This window comes from Microcebus murinus, chromosome 10, assembly GCF_040939455.1.
Source record: "Microcebus murinus isolate Inina chromosome 10, M.murinus_Inina_mat1.0, whole genome shotgun sequence".
NCBI lineage: Eukaryota > Metazoa > Chordata > Mammalia > Primates > Cheirogaleidae > Microcebus > Microcebus murinus.
The window spans coordinates 65684679-65699563 of NC_134113.1; the positions used below are offsets into that span (position 1 = coordinate 65684679).

The 14885-nt window shown below is 32.4% G+C and overlaps 1 protein-coding gene across 7 annotated transcripts in view; it reads left to right on the forward strand.

Annotated features, from left to right (window-relative positions):
* USP15 (ubiquitin specific peptidase 15) overlaps positions 1-14885 on the forward strand; it is a 355507-nt gene that overhangs the window by 278641 nt on the left and 61981 nt on the right. For all 7 annotated transcript variants that reach the window (XM_076007448.1, XM_076007447.1, XM_076007449.1 and 4 more), the window contains 2 exons: positions 2497-2642; positions 6773-6834. In XM_076007448.1, coding sequence (XP_075863563.1) covers positions 2497-2642; positions 6773-6834 — 208 coding nt within the window. The remainder of the gene's footprint in view (positions 1-2496; positions 2643-6772; positions 6835-14885) is intronic.

Here is a 14885-nt window from a genome sequence, read left to right on the forward strand (position 1 = left end):
CTATTAAAAATGGGATTACTCTCTTGGTTTGTTTTTCAGATTGCTTAATGTTGGCATAATTTGACTTCTTCCTTTCCAATATGGATGCCATTTATTTCTTTCTTTTATCTGATTGCTCTAGCTAGAACTTCCAGTACTGTCTTGAATAATAAATGGTGAAAGTGGGCATCCTTGTCTTGTTCCAGATCTTAGAGGAAAGTCTTTCAGTTTTTCCCTATTCAGTATGATACTAGCCATGAGTCTGTCATACATGGCTTTTATCATGTTGAGGTAAGTTCCTTCTATACCCAGTTTTTTGGGAGTTCTTATCATGAAGGGATGTTGAATTTTATCAACTGCTTTTTTAGCATCAATTGAAATGATCATGTGGTTTTTGTCCTTCGTTCTGGTGATATGATGTATCACATTGATTGATTTGCATATGTTGAGCCATCTTTGCATCCCTGGGATGAATCTCACTTGATCATGATGAGTAAATTTTTCATGTGTTGTTGTATTCGGTTTGCTAGAATTTTGTTGAGGATTTTTGCATTTGTGTTCATCAGAGATATTGGCTTATAGTTTTATTTTTTTGTTGTGTCTTTTGTCTGGTTTTGGTATCAGGGTGATACAGGCCTCATAGAATGAGTTTAAAAGTATTCCCTCCTCCTCGAGTTTTTGGAATAATTTAAGTAGGATTGGTATTCTTCTTTGGATGCTTGGTAGAATTCAGCAGTGAAGCCGTTGGGTCCTAGGCTTTTCTTTGTTGGGAAACTTTTTATTACTGTTCTGTCTCAGGTTTTAAATTTCTTCCTGGTTCAATCTTGATATATTGTATATGTCTAGGAATTTATCCATTTCTTTTAGGTTTTCCAATTTATTGACATATAGTTGCTCATAGTAGTCTCTAATAATCCTTTGGATTTCTGCAGGATCAATTATAATGTCTCCTTTTTCATATCTGATTTTATTTATTTGGGTCTTCTCTTTTTTTCTTAGTCTGGCTAAAGGTTTATTAGTTTTGTTTATCTTTTCAAAAAACCAACTTTTTGTTGTGTTGATCTTTTGCATTTTTTTATTTTAATTTCATTTATTTCTGCTCTGATCTTTATTATGTTTCTTCTATTTGGGGTTTGGTTTGCTCTTGTTTTTCTGGTTCTTCGAGATGCATCATTAGGTTGTTCATTTGAAGCTTTCGTACTTTTTTGATGTAGGCACTTGCTGCTATAAACTTTCCTCATATTATTGCTTTTGCTATGTCTCATAGGTTTTAATATGTTGTGTCTTTATTTTTCTTTGTTTCAAGAAATTTCTACATTTTCTTTTTGATCTCCTATTGGCCTACTGGCCATTCAGGAACATATTGTTTAATTTGCATGTGTTTGTGTATTTTTCAATGTTCCTGTTGTTATCGATTTCTAGTTTTATTCCATTGTGGTCAGAGAAAATGCTTGGTATGATTTCAGTTTTTTTTATTTTTTAAAGACTTGTTTTGTGACCTAACATATGATCTATCCTTCATAATGATCCATGAGCTCAGGATATGAACATATATTCTGTAGTTGTTGGATGAAACATTCTGTAAATATTAATATCTATTAGTTTCATAGTACAGATTAAGTCCGATGTTTCTTTGTTGATTTTCTGTCTGGCTGATCTGTCCATTGCTGAAAGTGGAGTGTTGAGGTCTCCAACAATTATTATGTTAGAGTCTCTCTCTCTCTCTCTCTCTTTAGCTCTGGTAATATTTGCTTTATATGTCCGGGTCTTCTAGTGTTGAGTGCATATATATTTAGAATTGTTATATCCTTTTGTTGAATTGACCCCTTTATCATTATATAATGATCTTGTTGGTCTCCTTTCACAGTTTTTGTCTTGAAATCTGTTTTATCTGATAGAAGTATAACTACTTCTGTCCTTTTTGAGTTTCCATTTGCATGGAATATCTTTTTCCATCCTTTATTCTCAGGCCGTATGTGTCTTTATAGGTAAAGTGTATCTCTTTGGAGACAACATATGATTATCTGTTTTTTTTAAAAAAATCCATTTAGCCACTCTGTGTCTTTAATTGGAGAGTTTAGTTGGTTCACATATAATGTTACTATTGATAGGTAAGGACTTACTATTGCCATGTTATTATTTGATTTCTGGTGGTTTTATATTCTTCTTTTTCTGTCTTCATTCCTGTCTCCCTTTGTTAAAAGTCATTTTCTCTGGTAGTGTGTTTTATAATTTCCTGCTTTTTTTTGGTATCTGTTGTAGGATTTTTAATTTGAGATTACCATGAGGTTTTAAATTCCACAAGTAATCATTTGTCAGAATTACAAATACCATTTTTTTTCTTAAAAACATACCTGGTCTTAAAAACCTTTTTTTTTAATATGTATTTTTTACATATTTGTTCATCTATTCTAACAGTATTTTAAATTTAGAATTTTATGCTGATAAGCATTTAACTATATGTGGCATATTTTAAAATATTTATTATATTTATTTATCTTTCTTCCTTAAATCTAGATACAATTGAAAAAGAAATAAGGAAAATCTTCAATATTCCAGATGAAAAGGAGACCAGATTGTGGAACAAATACATGAGTAATACATTTGAACCACTGAATAAACCAGACAGCACCATTCAGGATGCTGGTTTATACCAAGGACAGGTATTATTTAGTAATAATGTTTATTTTAACCATACTGTACATGAAGCTTTTTAGAGTCTCAAACTTTAATTAATATCCTGACTATATATAATGGATTCTACTATTTCTGGCTTCCTCTTTCTAAATTCATCTCTTCTCTATCTCTGCTGGTCACTAACTATAACTTTGATTCCCTCCTAGAGCTTGGGAATAATCTACTTGTTAAAAAGAAATGATTTTTGTCTTTGTTTTTTTTTTTTAAAAAAATAGTTAATATGTAAGAAGGGTCAGCAAACTATCTGTAAAGGCCCAAATAGTAAATATTTTCATTTCTGCAGGCCATATAGTCACTGTTGAAACTATTACTCGGCCATTGTAGTAGCACGAAAGCAGCCATAGACGATACATAAACAAATGAGTATGGCTGTGTTGTAATAAAACTATTTATAAAAGTGGGCAGCAGGATAAATGGACCATAGTTTGCCAATTTTATTAGATGTTATCAGGTCCTAATTTGATTTTTCTATGATGTATAATCCAAAGAAATTAATGTATTGAGAAATGAAGATGTTTAGTCACAATCAGTAAGTCCTACTTTTTTTCTAAACATTTCTTGATTAATCTCTCTATTCAATTTTCTCAGCACTTATCTTTCATACTCTACCTCCAGGCTCTTATGTGTCCACTTGATCTTATTTGTGCTAGAATACTCATTTTAAATGTAAACCTTACTATTTTCCTATCATAAATCTTTCCTGGCTCTGTAACAAGTGTAAAGTCCAGGCACTTGAACCCAACACACAAGTCATGGTTTAACCTATTGCCTAGTCTTCTAGCCTCTTTATGTTATCCTTGTTTTGTGGCTTATACTCTAGGAATACCAAAACGAACTGCTCATAGTTCTCTAACACACAGTACTATTCCATACTCTTATGCTTTCCAATATGTTCTTCCATCTGTGTGATGTATGCTTCTTTCCCTCTCTATGTCTACCCAGTAAAAAGTCCTTTTAACTTTCCAGATTCAAATTAACCATCGCATCATGCAGAGTAACCATATCCGATTATTCATCCTTCATATTCCAACTAAAATGTCATATCCTCTTTAGCCTTCCCTGTTTTTCTCAATATCTTTTGAGGTATGGGATATTTCTACTTTGGAGAAAAAATTGCTCCCTTGACTTCCATGATTTACGCATATGTGTTTTGTATCATTTATTATATTTGTATATTAAGTTTCCCAGTTACACTATGAGGTCCTTGCTTTGGTTTGTGTCCTATTTATTTTTATTTTTAATATCTAACAGTGCTTGGTGCTACAATATTGGGAAATTTGGGGTTCTATTTTATTTAAAAATTCCAGTTCTTCATTGACATCAGTGATACTGAGTTGTGAAAAAAATTCAGAGAAACTAAGGAAAATTAATTTTTAGTAAATGCCTACTATATGTCAAGTATTTTACTAGGCTATAAAAATATAGTGATTTTCAAATTTATTTTAGCCATTATATTCTTAAGTGAAATCTTACAAAATCCAATGTATTACAATTTAAAATTATCTGACTGAAGCTAAAGTGAAGACCTTGAACTCCACTGATTAGCTAACACTCCCTCCCTAGCTGACTTCCTCTTTCTACCAGTAGACATACACCTTTGTCCTTGGTTATCATCCATCAGGCCTTGAGTTAGCTCCAGGAGTACAATTTGAAATATGTAGAATTATTTCTTTAAATCTTAACAATGATCCTATGAAATGTTATAGATGTTATTTTTTCTATCATACACATTGGAAAACTGAGGCTTAGAAAAGTTAAATAATTTGATGTTCTTGATAGGTATGCATTTACCATATTGCATGTGAAAGTATATATTAGTTTAATAAGATTAAATGTCCTTAAGGACTTTTAATCTTTGGGAATAGGAATGTTTCAACGAATGTGTATTAAATATCAGTTCTTTTCTGACTGATGATAAATGAACTAAACACTATCTTGGACTTTTTTTTTCTTTTCTTACTCAATTGAAAATGTCCTTATCAGAAAGTGAAACTAAGATGTATTATGGAAGAGTATGCCTTCCAGAATGAGTAGTCTTTCCTCTTCTCCCTTCTGTGTTTAATTAAATTTTTTAATATTTCTAAAAACATTTTCATCCTGAGTTAATGTTTCAACTATAAGCAAAATTGTATTTACAAAATTATGCATTAGCAAATTTTAATATTTCTGATGACCTTGAATATTACTATCTGTGATTGTAAAAACATGGAATTTTAAGTATAAATACTGTTAGGAATTAAGGTATTATAGTTAAACAATGATATTAAATGCTATTTTGAATATTATATAGCTAAAATCTCTTATAACTGATTAAAATCTTTCAAATGATTATAAGGTTTGTATATATTTTTTAATAATTAGTTTATATGTGAGTGATGCTATAGTTAAGAATTACCATAAAGGAAAACATTCTTCAGAAGTTAAAAATCATTCAGTAAATTCTGCTTTATAAATCATTTAAAAATATAAAACTATATCAAATGATAATTAGAAAATTAAGATAATGATTGTCTCTATAAGTAGGGAGAGGAAAGTGATCAGGAAAGGATCAGGATGTTAGGTACATGGTGTACTTATTCTTCATGTGGTACAAATACATCATATGAATTTTTTAATGTATGAAATATTATAAAGATAAATTTAATGTTTTAATTAGCATGCTCTTTCAACAGGTTTCATAAAATTTTAAATCAATATTTTGTTATATGATATATATTCTGAAACATTTTATGTTGTTAGGATCCAAGTGCCAGTTTATAAATGTCCTAGAAACACACACTCCATAAAAATACATTACCAAGAGTATGTAGAATAGGTTAAAAAATTGCAAATTTAAGAAAAAGAGTTAATGAAACAATATATTGAATGTATTCAAATTTGTAATGCCCTGGATTTACTTCAAGTGATATTTTCTATGTTATAGTTTTCCATGGAAATTTAGATTAACTTCTTATTGGTATTATCACATATTTCTTTTGTGAATTTAATTATTTTGAAAGGTTTTTCTTCTTTGCACAGACTCATCACATAGAAAAAAACAGATGAAAGACTTATTTTTTAGTCAAGAAGATATGAGGAAGGATTTGGGGATGTTTTAGAATAAAGTATAGCTCCGCCTAAGCATGTTCTTTTCAGTTATGAGAGGTGATTTTTATTTACCTCAGCCGTGCTGCAACATAGAACTTCAGTCTGATTCTCAGATCTGACACTGTCATTTGTATATTATTGTAAGAGATTCTATAATTTACATAGTGATAATATAAATACGTACTAATTTCAAGGCCCCAAATAAAGTTGTGGGTTTTTTTTGTTTGTTTGTTTTTTGAGACAGTCTTACTCTGTTGCCCGGGCTAGAGTGTCATGGCATCAGCCTAGCTCACAGCAACCTCAAATTCCTAGGCTCAGGCAATCCTCCTGCCTCAGTCTCAGTAGATGGGACTACAGGCATGTGCCACCAGGCCCGGCTAATTTTTTCTATATATTTTTAGTTGTCCAGCTAATTTCTTTCTGTTTTTAGTAGAGACAGGGTCTCCTTCTTGCTTAGGCTGGTCTCAAACTCCTAAGCTCAAACAATCTACCCATCTCGGCCTCCCAGAGTGCTAGGATTACAGGCATGAACTATCACACCGGACTGGCCCCAAATACATTTTATAAAATCTGTAATTTGGAATTATCTGTGTCACTGTTCCTCAATATTTGCATAATAATTATAGTTAGCTAAGATCCTATGTCAGTATGTTTAACAACTACAACCATTTATTGAGCATCTGTTATTTGCACAGTTCTATGTTACAAATATGAATAGAAAACACACTCCCTAAACTCAGTGAATTTATATTCTATTTACTTGATTTAAACTCTCTTACAGTTTAGTTTCTTTCCTTCACACGCTCATTGCTGCTTCCTTATATTGGAGATCTTTTTGTCTCCCTTGCCTAGCTTTGGAATCAAAGTGCAAATACCACTTCACCCTGTCTGCTGTGTCTTTTAAATAATCAGAGTTCCTTTGGTTTCTCAGTGTATTCAGCTAATCTTCTAAAGCTTTTTTAACTTCAGAATTATGGAAAAACACTTTTTTATTGTGTCATATTTACAGGTATTAGTAATAGAGCAGAAAAATGAAGATGGAACATGGCCAAGGGGTCCTTCTACTCCTAAGTAAGTGCTCCCACTTCTGTGGCTTATTACATGATTTAGAATGCTTTGATTTCAGGTAATGAAATCCAGAATGATAGAAGAACATAATTGTATATTACAAAAATTCATACCTTCTTTATATTTTAATATTTTATTGTTAGTATAGAAGTTATCTAAATTTGCACTTAAATTAATGTTGCTATTTAGAAAGCTTCCAATTCAAATATTTTAAAATAAGGTATAGTATATTTTATAAATGAGAACGTTGCATTATTTAATACAGCCACATCACTAAACATTTGTTTAATATTTTTTGAAGCTTCTTTTGTGATTTTTTTCAAAAGTATCTATTAAGAAAATGATTCTTTATCAAAATGAATCTGATCTATGAAAGTAATATTTTTATTTAAGTAAATATAATAAGAAAGAACAAGTGGAAATAGAGAGTACCTGAGATGCTTTTGAGGGTAAATGAGAGAAGAATTAGGAATCTAAACTGTTGTTTATTTGCTCAAACAACTGTAGTACTTACTTTGTGTGAAAGAAAACACAACTTCTTATATAATACCTAACATACTATACACATGCAATAAAGATTGGTGAATGAAGGTAGTCCCAGTCTTCACTGGAACCACCAGTTTAATAGGGATGGCAAATATTAAGGCACAGAAAAGTTAAGTATCCATTCACTGTGAAATGTAAGAAATGCTATATAGCAGTATGTCATAAATTACCAAATTATAGTCTGTCAGAATACAAAAAAATGTTTTTGGTGATGTTTGTACCTGTATTTGGAAAGATTCTTAGGAAACTAAAAATAAAAGAGAACTCTCCTGACTTGATAAAGTCTGTATACCCAAAGTCTGTAGCACAAGTCATATTTCACTAAGAAGTTTTGAGCACAATCCAAATAAGACTAAAAGATAAGAAAAAGATAAAATTCACTGTTTGCATATGATACAATCATCTACATAAAATCCAAAACAATCAGCAGACTACTAGAACTGAGAAAGATCCACCAAGATTTTCTAAAACAAGATTAATTTATAAAAACCAGTAAGTCTTTTCCTACATCCAGTGGTCAGCAATCTTTTTTATACAGAACCAGATAAATATTTTCATTTGGGGCAGCCATATGGTCTCTGTCACAACCATATCTCTGCTGGTGTAGCACGAAAAGAATCCTTAGATGTTGTGTCAACAAATGGGCATGGCTGTGTTCTAATACAACTTTATAAGCAGGTGGCAAGCTTGGATTTGGCCTGTGAGCCATGCATTTCCAACCCCTGCTGAATACCATGAATAACCCACTTAGGAAATAGTATAACAACAGTTAACCTAGTTAATGAATAAAACCTTCCTGGGAAAAAATTCTAGATTTGTTAGAAGACAAAGATTGTCATGTCCTACATGGCTTAACCTAGTAATGCCTGTTTTCTCCTAAGTCTGTCATGTCAGTGCCTCCTATTCAAAATTCTTTTCTGCCTTTTTTTTAAGAAACTTGACAGCTCATTTTTAAATTAGCATAGAACAGTACAGGTTCAGGATTAGTTAAGTCAATTTTGACAAGAGGAAAAAGGAGCACTAGACTTACTAGATATTGAGAATTACTACACAGATTTGTTTTATTATTAATAAAAACAATATGATGCTAGCAAAAGCAAGGCAAATACCCTGGAATAAACTAGTAAGCTCAGAAAGATTCATGTATGTGTAAGAACTCCATCTATGATGTGGCACAACTAGGCAATGAGGTTGCTTAAAGCAGATATATACTTAGATTTTATTAGAACTAGCTATTTGGAAAGAAAACTAGATCCCTACTTGACACTTTATGTACAAATGCTGACTCCAGAAAAATTAAAGACCCAAGTAAGAAATGTAAATCTTTGAAGCTAATAGAAGAAATTTTAGAGAATATCTATATTGTAGGATCACAGAACATAATGTGAAAAATTAATGGGTTTGATTACATCCAAATTCTATTAAAGGAGCCATACACAGTTAAAAGTCAAATGTCAGTTTTGGAACATCTAAAACCTACAAGAAATAATACCTGTATAAAGAACTGCTACAAATTAACAAAAAGGGAAATAGCTTTTAAAAAATAGACAAAAGATATGAACAGATAGTTTAAATAAGGGGAAGCTCAAGTGCTGACAGGTACTTGATCGATAAACATTGGTAATCAGAAAAAATGAAAATAATGCATGAGATACAACCTTTGACTCATTAGAGTGACAGATAATTTAAAACTGATGCAAAGTTTTGGGTAGAATGTAGAAGTCTTTATGTACTGATGATGGGAGTGTAAACTAGTACTGCCATTCCATAAATCAGCCAGTATTTAATTAAATCAGTAGCGCTTAATTCCTCTGATCCAACACTTTTATGCGGGTCTTTGAGGATATGTATCTTTGTAGCTATGTTGTTTGTGGTAATAAGGAGTTGGAGACAACCTAGTTAATAAATCCATCACTGGTATAGAGAATTAAAATAATGAGATGGTAGTAACAATGATGAGATCTTGAAAACTAGATGAAGCTTTAAAACATACAGTTGACAGAAAGAAATAGAATAAGATTTATAATTCAATATCATTTATGAACAGAAAAAGCACTTACAGTAGAGGGAAATAGGGATAGAGATTAGAAGAAGAAAAAACTTTGACCAAGTATCACTTGCTTTTATTTATATTTGTATATTGAAGCAAGGATATAGATTCTTTTGTACTGGATAAATGCCCTCTTAAAACACACACACACACACACACACACACAAATAGGAATTTATGTATTCATTTAAAGCACATTATAAGAACATGATGTAACTGAGGCAAATGCAACTCCAGGAGAAGATGTGATTTTAGATCCTCAGAAAAAATACTTCAAGATATTAAGATACATAGAATAGCTTGTTTATACTCTTCAAATTTGTCATCATGTCTCTCAGAAGATGACTCCTAGCCTTCAAGATAGCATGAAAATGCTAGTTCTAATAAATATCACTAACGTGGGAATCTGTCCAGCACTCATGCTGGGTAGCACGTAACTAGTTCCTACGTAGGATATCAAAAGCCAAGGGAAAATAAAGTTGTAATACAATGATACAAAGAAGAATCACCTGTACAACTTATTAAAACATAGTTCCTAGACCCTATCCCCAGAATTTTTGATTCAGTAGATCTGGACGTGACTTATTTCTAATAAGCTCAGAGGTAATGCCAGTGCTGTTGGTCTATAGACCGCACTTTGAGAAATTCTGTAAGTAATATTTCTTGACATATGTATTATGTGGACCAGCATAGGCAGCAGTTTCTAGAGTTCTTACCCCCGACCAGCAAAATATAAATCTTTATGGTAAGCCCCGGAATTTGCATTTTAACTGCTTCTTATGATAAACATATGTGAAAGCATGTTAGTGTTCTACTTATCTGACTATTCTGTACCACTGGAAATAGGAAATTGAGTGCTCTGAAGGTCCTAAAGCTGTATTAGGCCCATTTTGATCAGAATTAAAACTATATATCCTCAGCTAAGGTATAAATATTTGGGCTACATAGGAAGAAATGCTAAGTGTTCAAAAATTTTAAGGGTAAAACACATTATTTAAAACGTGTAGTTCTGTAGTTACAAAAAAATGTATATGTGTACTTTTAATCAGCACCTAAAACAACTCAAACTCTGTATTAGAAATCTAAGAACTTACCTAAAAAATGCCCACTCACAAGTTTTCTAACTGGATTTTTCTGTTAGATATCAGCATATAACTTAAAATTATCATCTTTACATTCATGTTACATTTTTTAAGTACTTATTAGTATTTTCAGAATTTGCATTTCTAATCTAGTTTTTAAGAATCTGATTTCTTAATAGTTCTCAAAAACATGATCTTTTCTAATGGTACTTTAGAAATAAAGTTTTGTCCCCTCTAAGTTTTTTTTTTTTTCTTGAGACAAAGTCTCGATTTGTTGGCCAGGCTAGAGTAAGTGCTGTCGTGTCAGCCTAGCTCACAGCAACCTCAAACTCCTGGGCTCAAGCGATCCTACTGCCTCAGCCTCCTGAGTAGCTGGGACTACAGACATGCACCACCATGCCCAACTGATTTTTTCTATATATACATTAGTTGGCCAATTAATTTCTTTGTATTTATAGTAGAGACGGGTCTCGCTCTTGCTCAGGCTGGTTTCAAACTCCTGACCTTGAGCAATCCGCCTGCCTCAGCCTCCCAGAGTGCTAGGATTATAGGCGTGAGCCACCGCGCCCAGCCTTAAGTTTTTTTATTCTGTTAAATTTGACTGTTTATTTTCCAAGAATGTTAACATTGAGTAGGATAGTCTAATTATTCTATTGGAGATGTGTGGCCAGTTAAATCTTGTATTTCTAAACAATGATTTTATAGTAGAATAATTGTAGAAGCCTGAGGTTTCAAAGAGAGGAGAAACTTACATCAATTGGTCAACCCTTACTTTACCAGAAAATTTAATGTTAACACCTTATTACTTTGCCATGGCTTCTGAGGTACAACTTTACTCCATTTTGACTAAATTGTATATTAATTTTTCTCCATACCGTTTCACTTAGGTACAGTTATTTCACCAAAAGCCTTTGAAATTATTAAGAAAGAGATGAATTTTGCTGTTTTTCTGAAATAAGTAAAAATTCTCTCTTGTGAGGGTAGAATTAGAATTTGATTTAATTTATTCATTTTCATTAATTACTTAAAAATATTGACAAAAGACATGTGATTAGATGTTTGATGAAAAAAAGTTAAGAGTCATTGATAATTCTGAAGAAGCAATTTCATGGAATAGAAAACATCTAGAGAAGAATTTACCATCAACCAGATAAGGCATGAGTGGCTGAAAAATATCAAATGGAAAACCATGCTACTAGCTCATACTCATACATTGTCCCTCTACCATTCATGGTGTTATGATTAACAGAATTCCAAATTGATGACTGAAACTCTAAGTATAAATTTAAGCTAGCACCGTAACAGTATTTTTTTATAGCACCCTCTCCCTGCGTGCTTTGCTTGGAGAGAGGAAACACTTTATAAGTAAAGTCATTGCATGCTACTTTTTGGTTGGAACAGATAATAAGCATGTAGATAACTCTGTAATATTCTATTTTTGTTTTCATTTTTTACACCATCTGTATCGATATTGCACACGTAACACTTCTTTAGAATTTTTTAGATACTAAGTTCAATTTGTATATATAATTGCAAAACTAAATGAATTCAGAATTGGTGCGCAGACCTATTAGGTTAAAAATTATTAAAATAAATGTTAGGAAACTTATCCCATAAAGCAGTGGTCCCCAACCTTTTTGCACCAGACACCAGTCATGGAAGACAATTTTTCCACAGACTAGGGTGGGAGTTGGGGTGGGAGGAGGTTTGTGGGCAGAGTCCAGTGATGCGCAAACTGGAAACAGCTGTGACCTGAGGGTTGGGCACCACAGCCATAAAGTGTTGATTTCATTGTGACAATTAATAAATTGTACTGAGAGTTTTTAAGTATTTATAAGCATAATAGGCTCTGATTATTTGAAACATTAGAAGATTTTGTTATAAACTGTTTTGTTTTTATACGAAAAGTAATATGGTTATTAAAGGTCACAGAAAATAAACTTAAATTTTCTGTGAAAGTTTATAAATTTGTTACCAATTTTAACCCTGTTCAAATACAGGAAGGTGGAGAGTTGAGTGATTTTAGTTTGTGGGAGTCAAGAGGATAGCCGAAGAGCCATTCTTTCATTTCTTGTCATTCATTGAATTTGTACTTTTTAGATTAATAACACCAGTCTTCAATTTGAAATGCAAGTATATGAGTGTAAAAGGAGATTTAGAAAGATTCAAAATGTCTGTAAAAAGACAACATATTGCAGATTTTGGAATGTAGAATATTCACAAATTGGCTTTTTTTTCCAGACATTTTGAATCTTTCTAAATCTCCTTTCATGCTTTATTTCATTTCATCTTGTTATTGTTCTCATTAAGAAACAAACATGGAATGGTTTTTTCTGAGATTTTAAAGTTTGAAATAATGGAACAGCCAAACAAAAATGCCTAAGATACAATTAAAGATAGGGAACCGAAGCTTGGAGAATAATGAGAGTTATATTCCTAGAAATGGGAAATAAAAGTATATATGAATTATCTAAATCAAACATGTAGAGAACAACACAAATACAATACAAAACTAAAACTTTAAATGATGTCCCAAGGTAATGTTATAGGAAGAAAGGATCAAATAAAATGATCATGAAGGGTCAGGAAAATTTGGATCCTGTTTTGTCACGGAGGCCAAGGGAAAAGAGCTTCTAGAACTAAGGGATGATCAGCAATGCTAAATGTTGCAGAGGTGGGAGAGAGAGAGAACAGAAAGGGTTAATGTACTTGATAAGTCGAGACCATTGTTTAAACTAGCCTGTAGTATTCAGGCAGCATGATGGGAAGGAGAAATAGTTAACAGGGAAAGAGGGGATAAATGTTCTAGTCAGAAAAGGGAATTGATGTAGAGAACTCATTAAGAAATGGAAGAGGAGGAAGAGGAGACCATAAGCCACAAGGAAAGAAGACAAAGTTTGAATAGCTTCTGTCCCTATGTCTTTCCCTCTTCCATTTGAAAGAAAAGACTCTGGGGTTTTTACTGTGTTAAGTGATCAATGACAGAGCCTTCTGAGGACATTCCAAGACAGTATACAGTCCTGTGGTCTACTTGGAAATCCGTATAGATAACATTTCAAGAGCGATACCCTGTTGGTTTTGACTGGATATTCATATAAACTTTTTAAAGAGATGAGTAATAGAGCTAACCCTTATCTGTAAGTTTTGAGTTTATATTGTTTCATCCCATGTACAAAACCATTTTTTCCTACAAAAAAAAAAAAAGAAAAAAATGTACTGAAAGAAGAAAGATAAATAAGGTGAGACTTGCTTGGGCAGACAGGATTCCTGGAGAGGGAGAGAAACTACTTTATAAATCCATTATTTAAATATACACTTTCTAGGTATTTGTCACCTAAAGAGAAAGGCATTATAATAATGTTAGAATAAAGTTCCTATGTACTACTGTTAGGTTTGTTCCAGGTGGCAACCCAAAAAATGTATATAGGAAGAAATGCAGTTAATGGAAAACTAAGGCTTGTAAAACAATAGCTGCAGGAGTCTGAAAAGACCCCAGACATTCTGAATCTAACAGACAGCTGCAGTCAAGCATTCCTATTCCCCCCTGATAAGGACCTCCCTCTCTTATCTCTACAGGATGAAACTGAGGCAGGGTTCCCAGAAATTGGTTGTTTAAAATAATTTATTGCAGCAGCTGTTCTGGCCCAGGTACTCACTCTCCCCTGAGAAACCTTCTGTAAAACCCAAGGGTTTCCCCTCCCTCAGTGTAGACACTCTTTGGCCTCCACCCATCTGCACCCAGATGCTCAAAATAAATGGCATTTTGCTACACATGAGGCTTTGTGTGTGTGTCTCCGGGCTCCAGACCTAACACTGCTATTTACCAGTAGATTGCTTTTATATTGTTATTTTGTTTAACACATTGACTACTACACTAGAAAAAAGAAAATTTTCCCTGGGACCATGGTGTTTTATTATGAAAATAGAATAAAACCTTCGAAAATGAAACGATCCTTTCTAATTTAATGAAAATTTTTTATTGTTTATTGTTTTCTGTGGGTGAATTATATGCAGTTAAGTTGTTGATATTAGTTGTAATAATAAGAACATCAACAAGTAAAATTTTCACAAACCAGCTGACGGCCCCAGGCTCAAAACTAGCATAAATTAAATACAACTCACATGGCAGTTAATGTGTTAAGTTGTCTAAACTCCACATCCTTTTTGGAAATGTTTGTGTGTATACATAAACACACTACCCTATAATTCTGTACTTACAAATTACTCAATTTAATATTCATTAAGATCTTAAATATGCATGCTAATTTTTCTTTGAATGTGTACATAGATTAAACAGATCTTTTCTACATTTAAAACTTCTACCTACTTGTCTGTTGTGTAACAATAATGTGTAACCTCGTACCATGTCTCCAAAT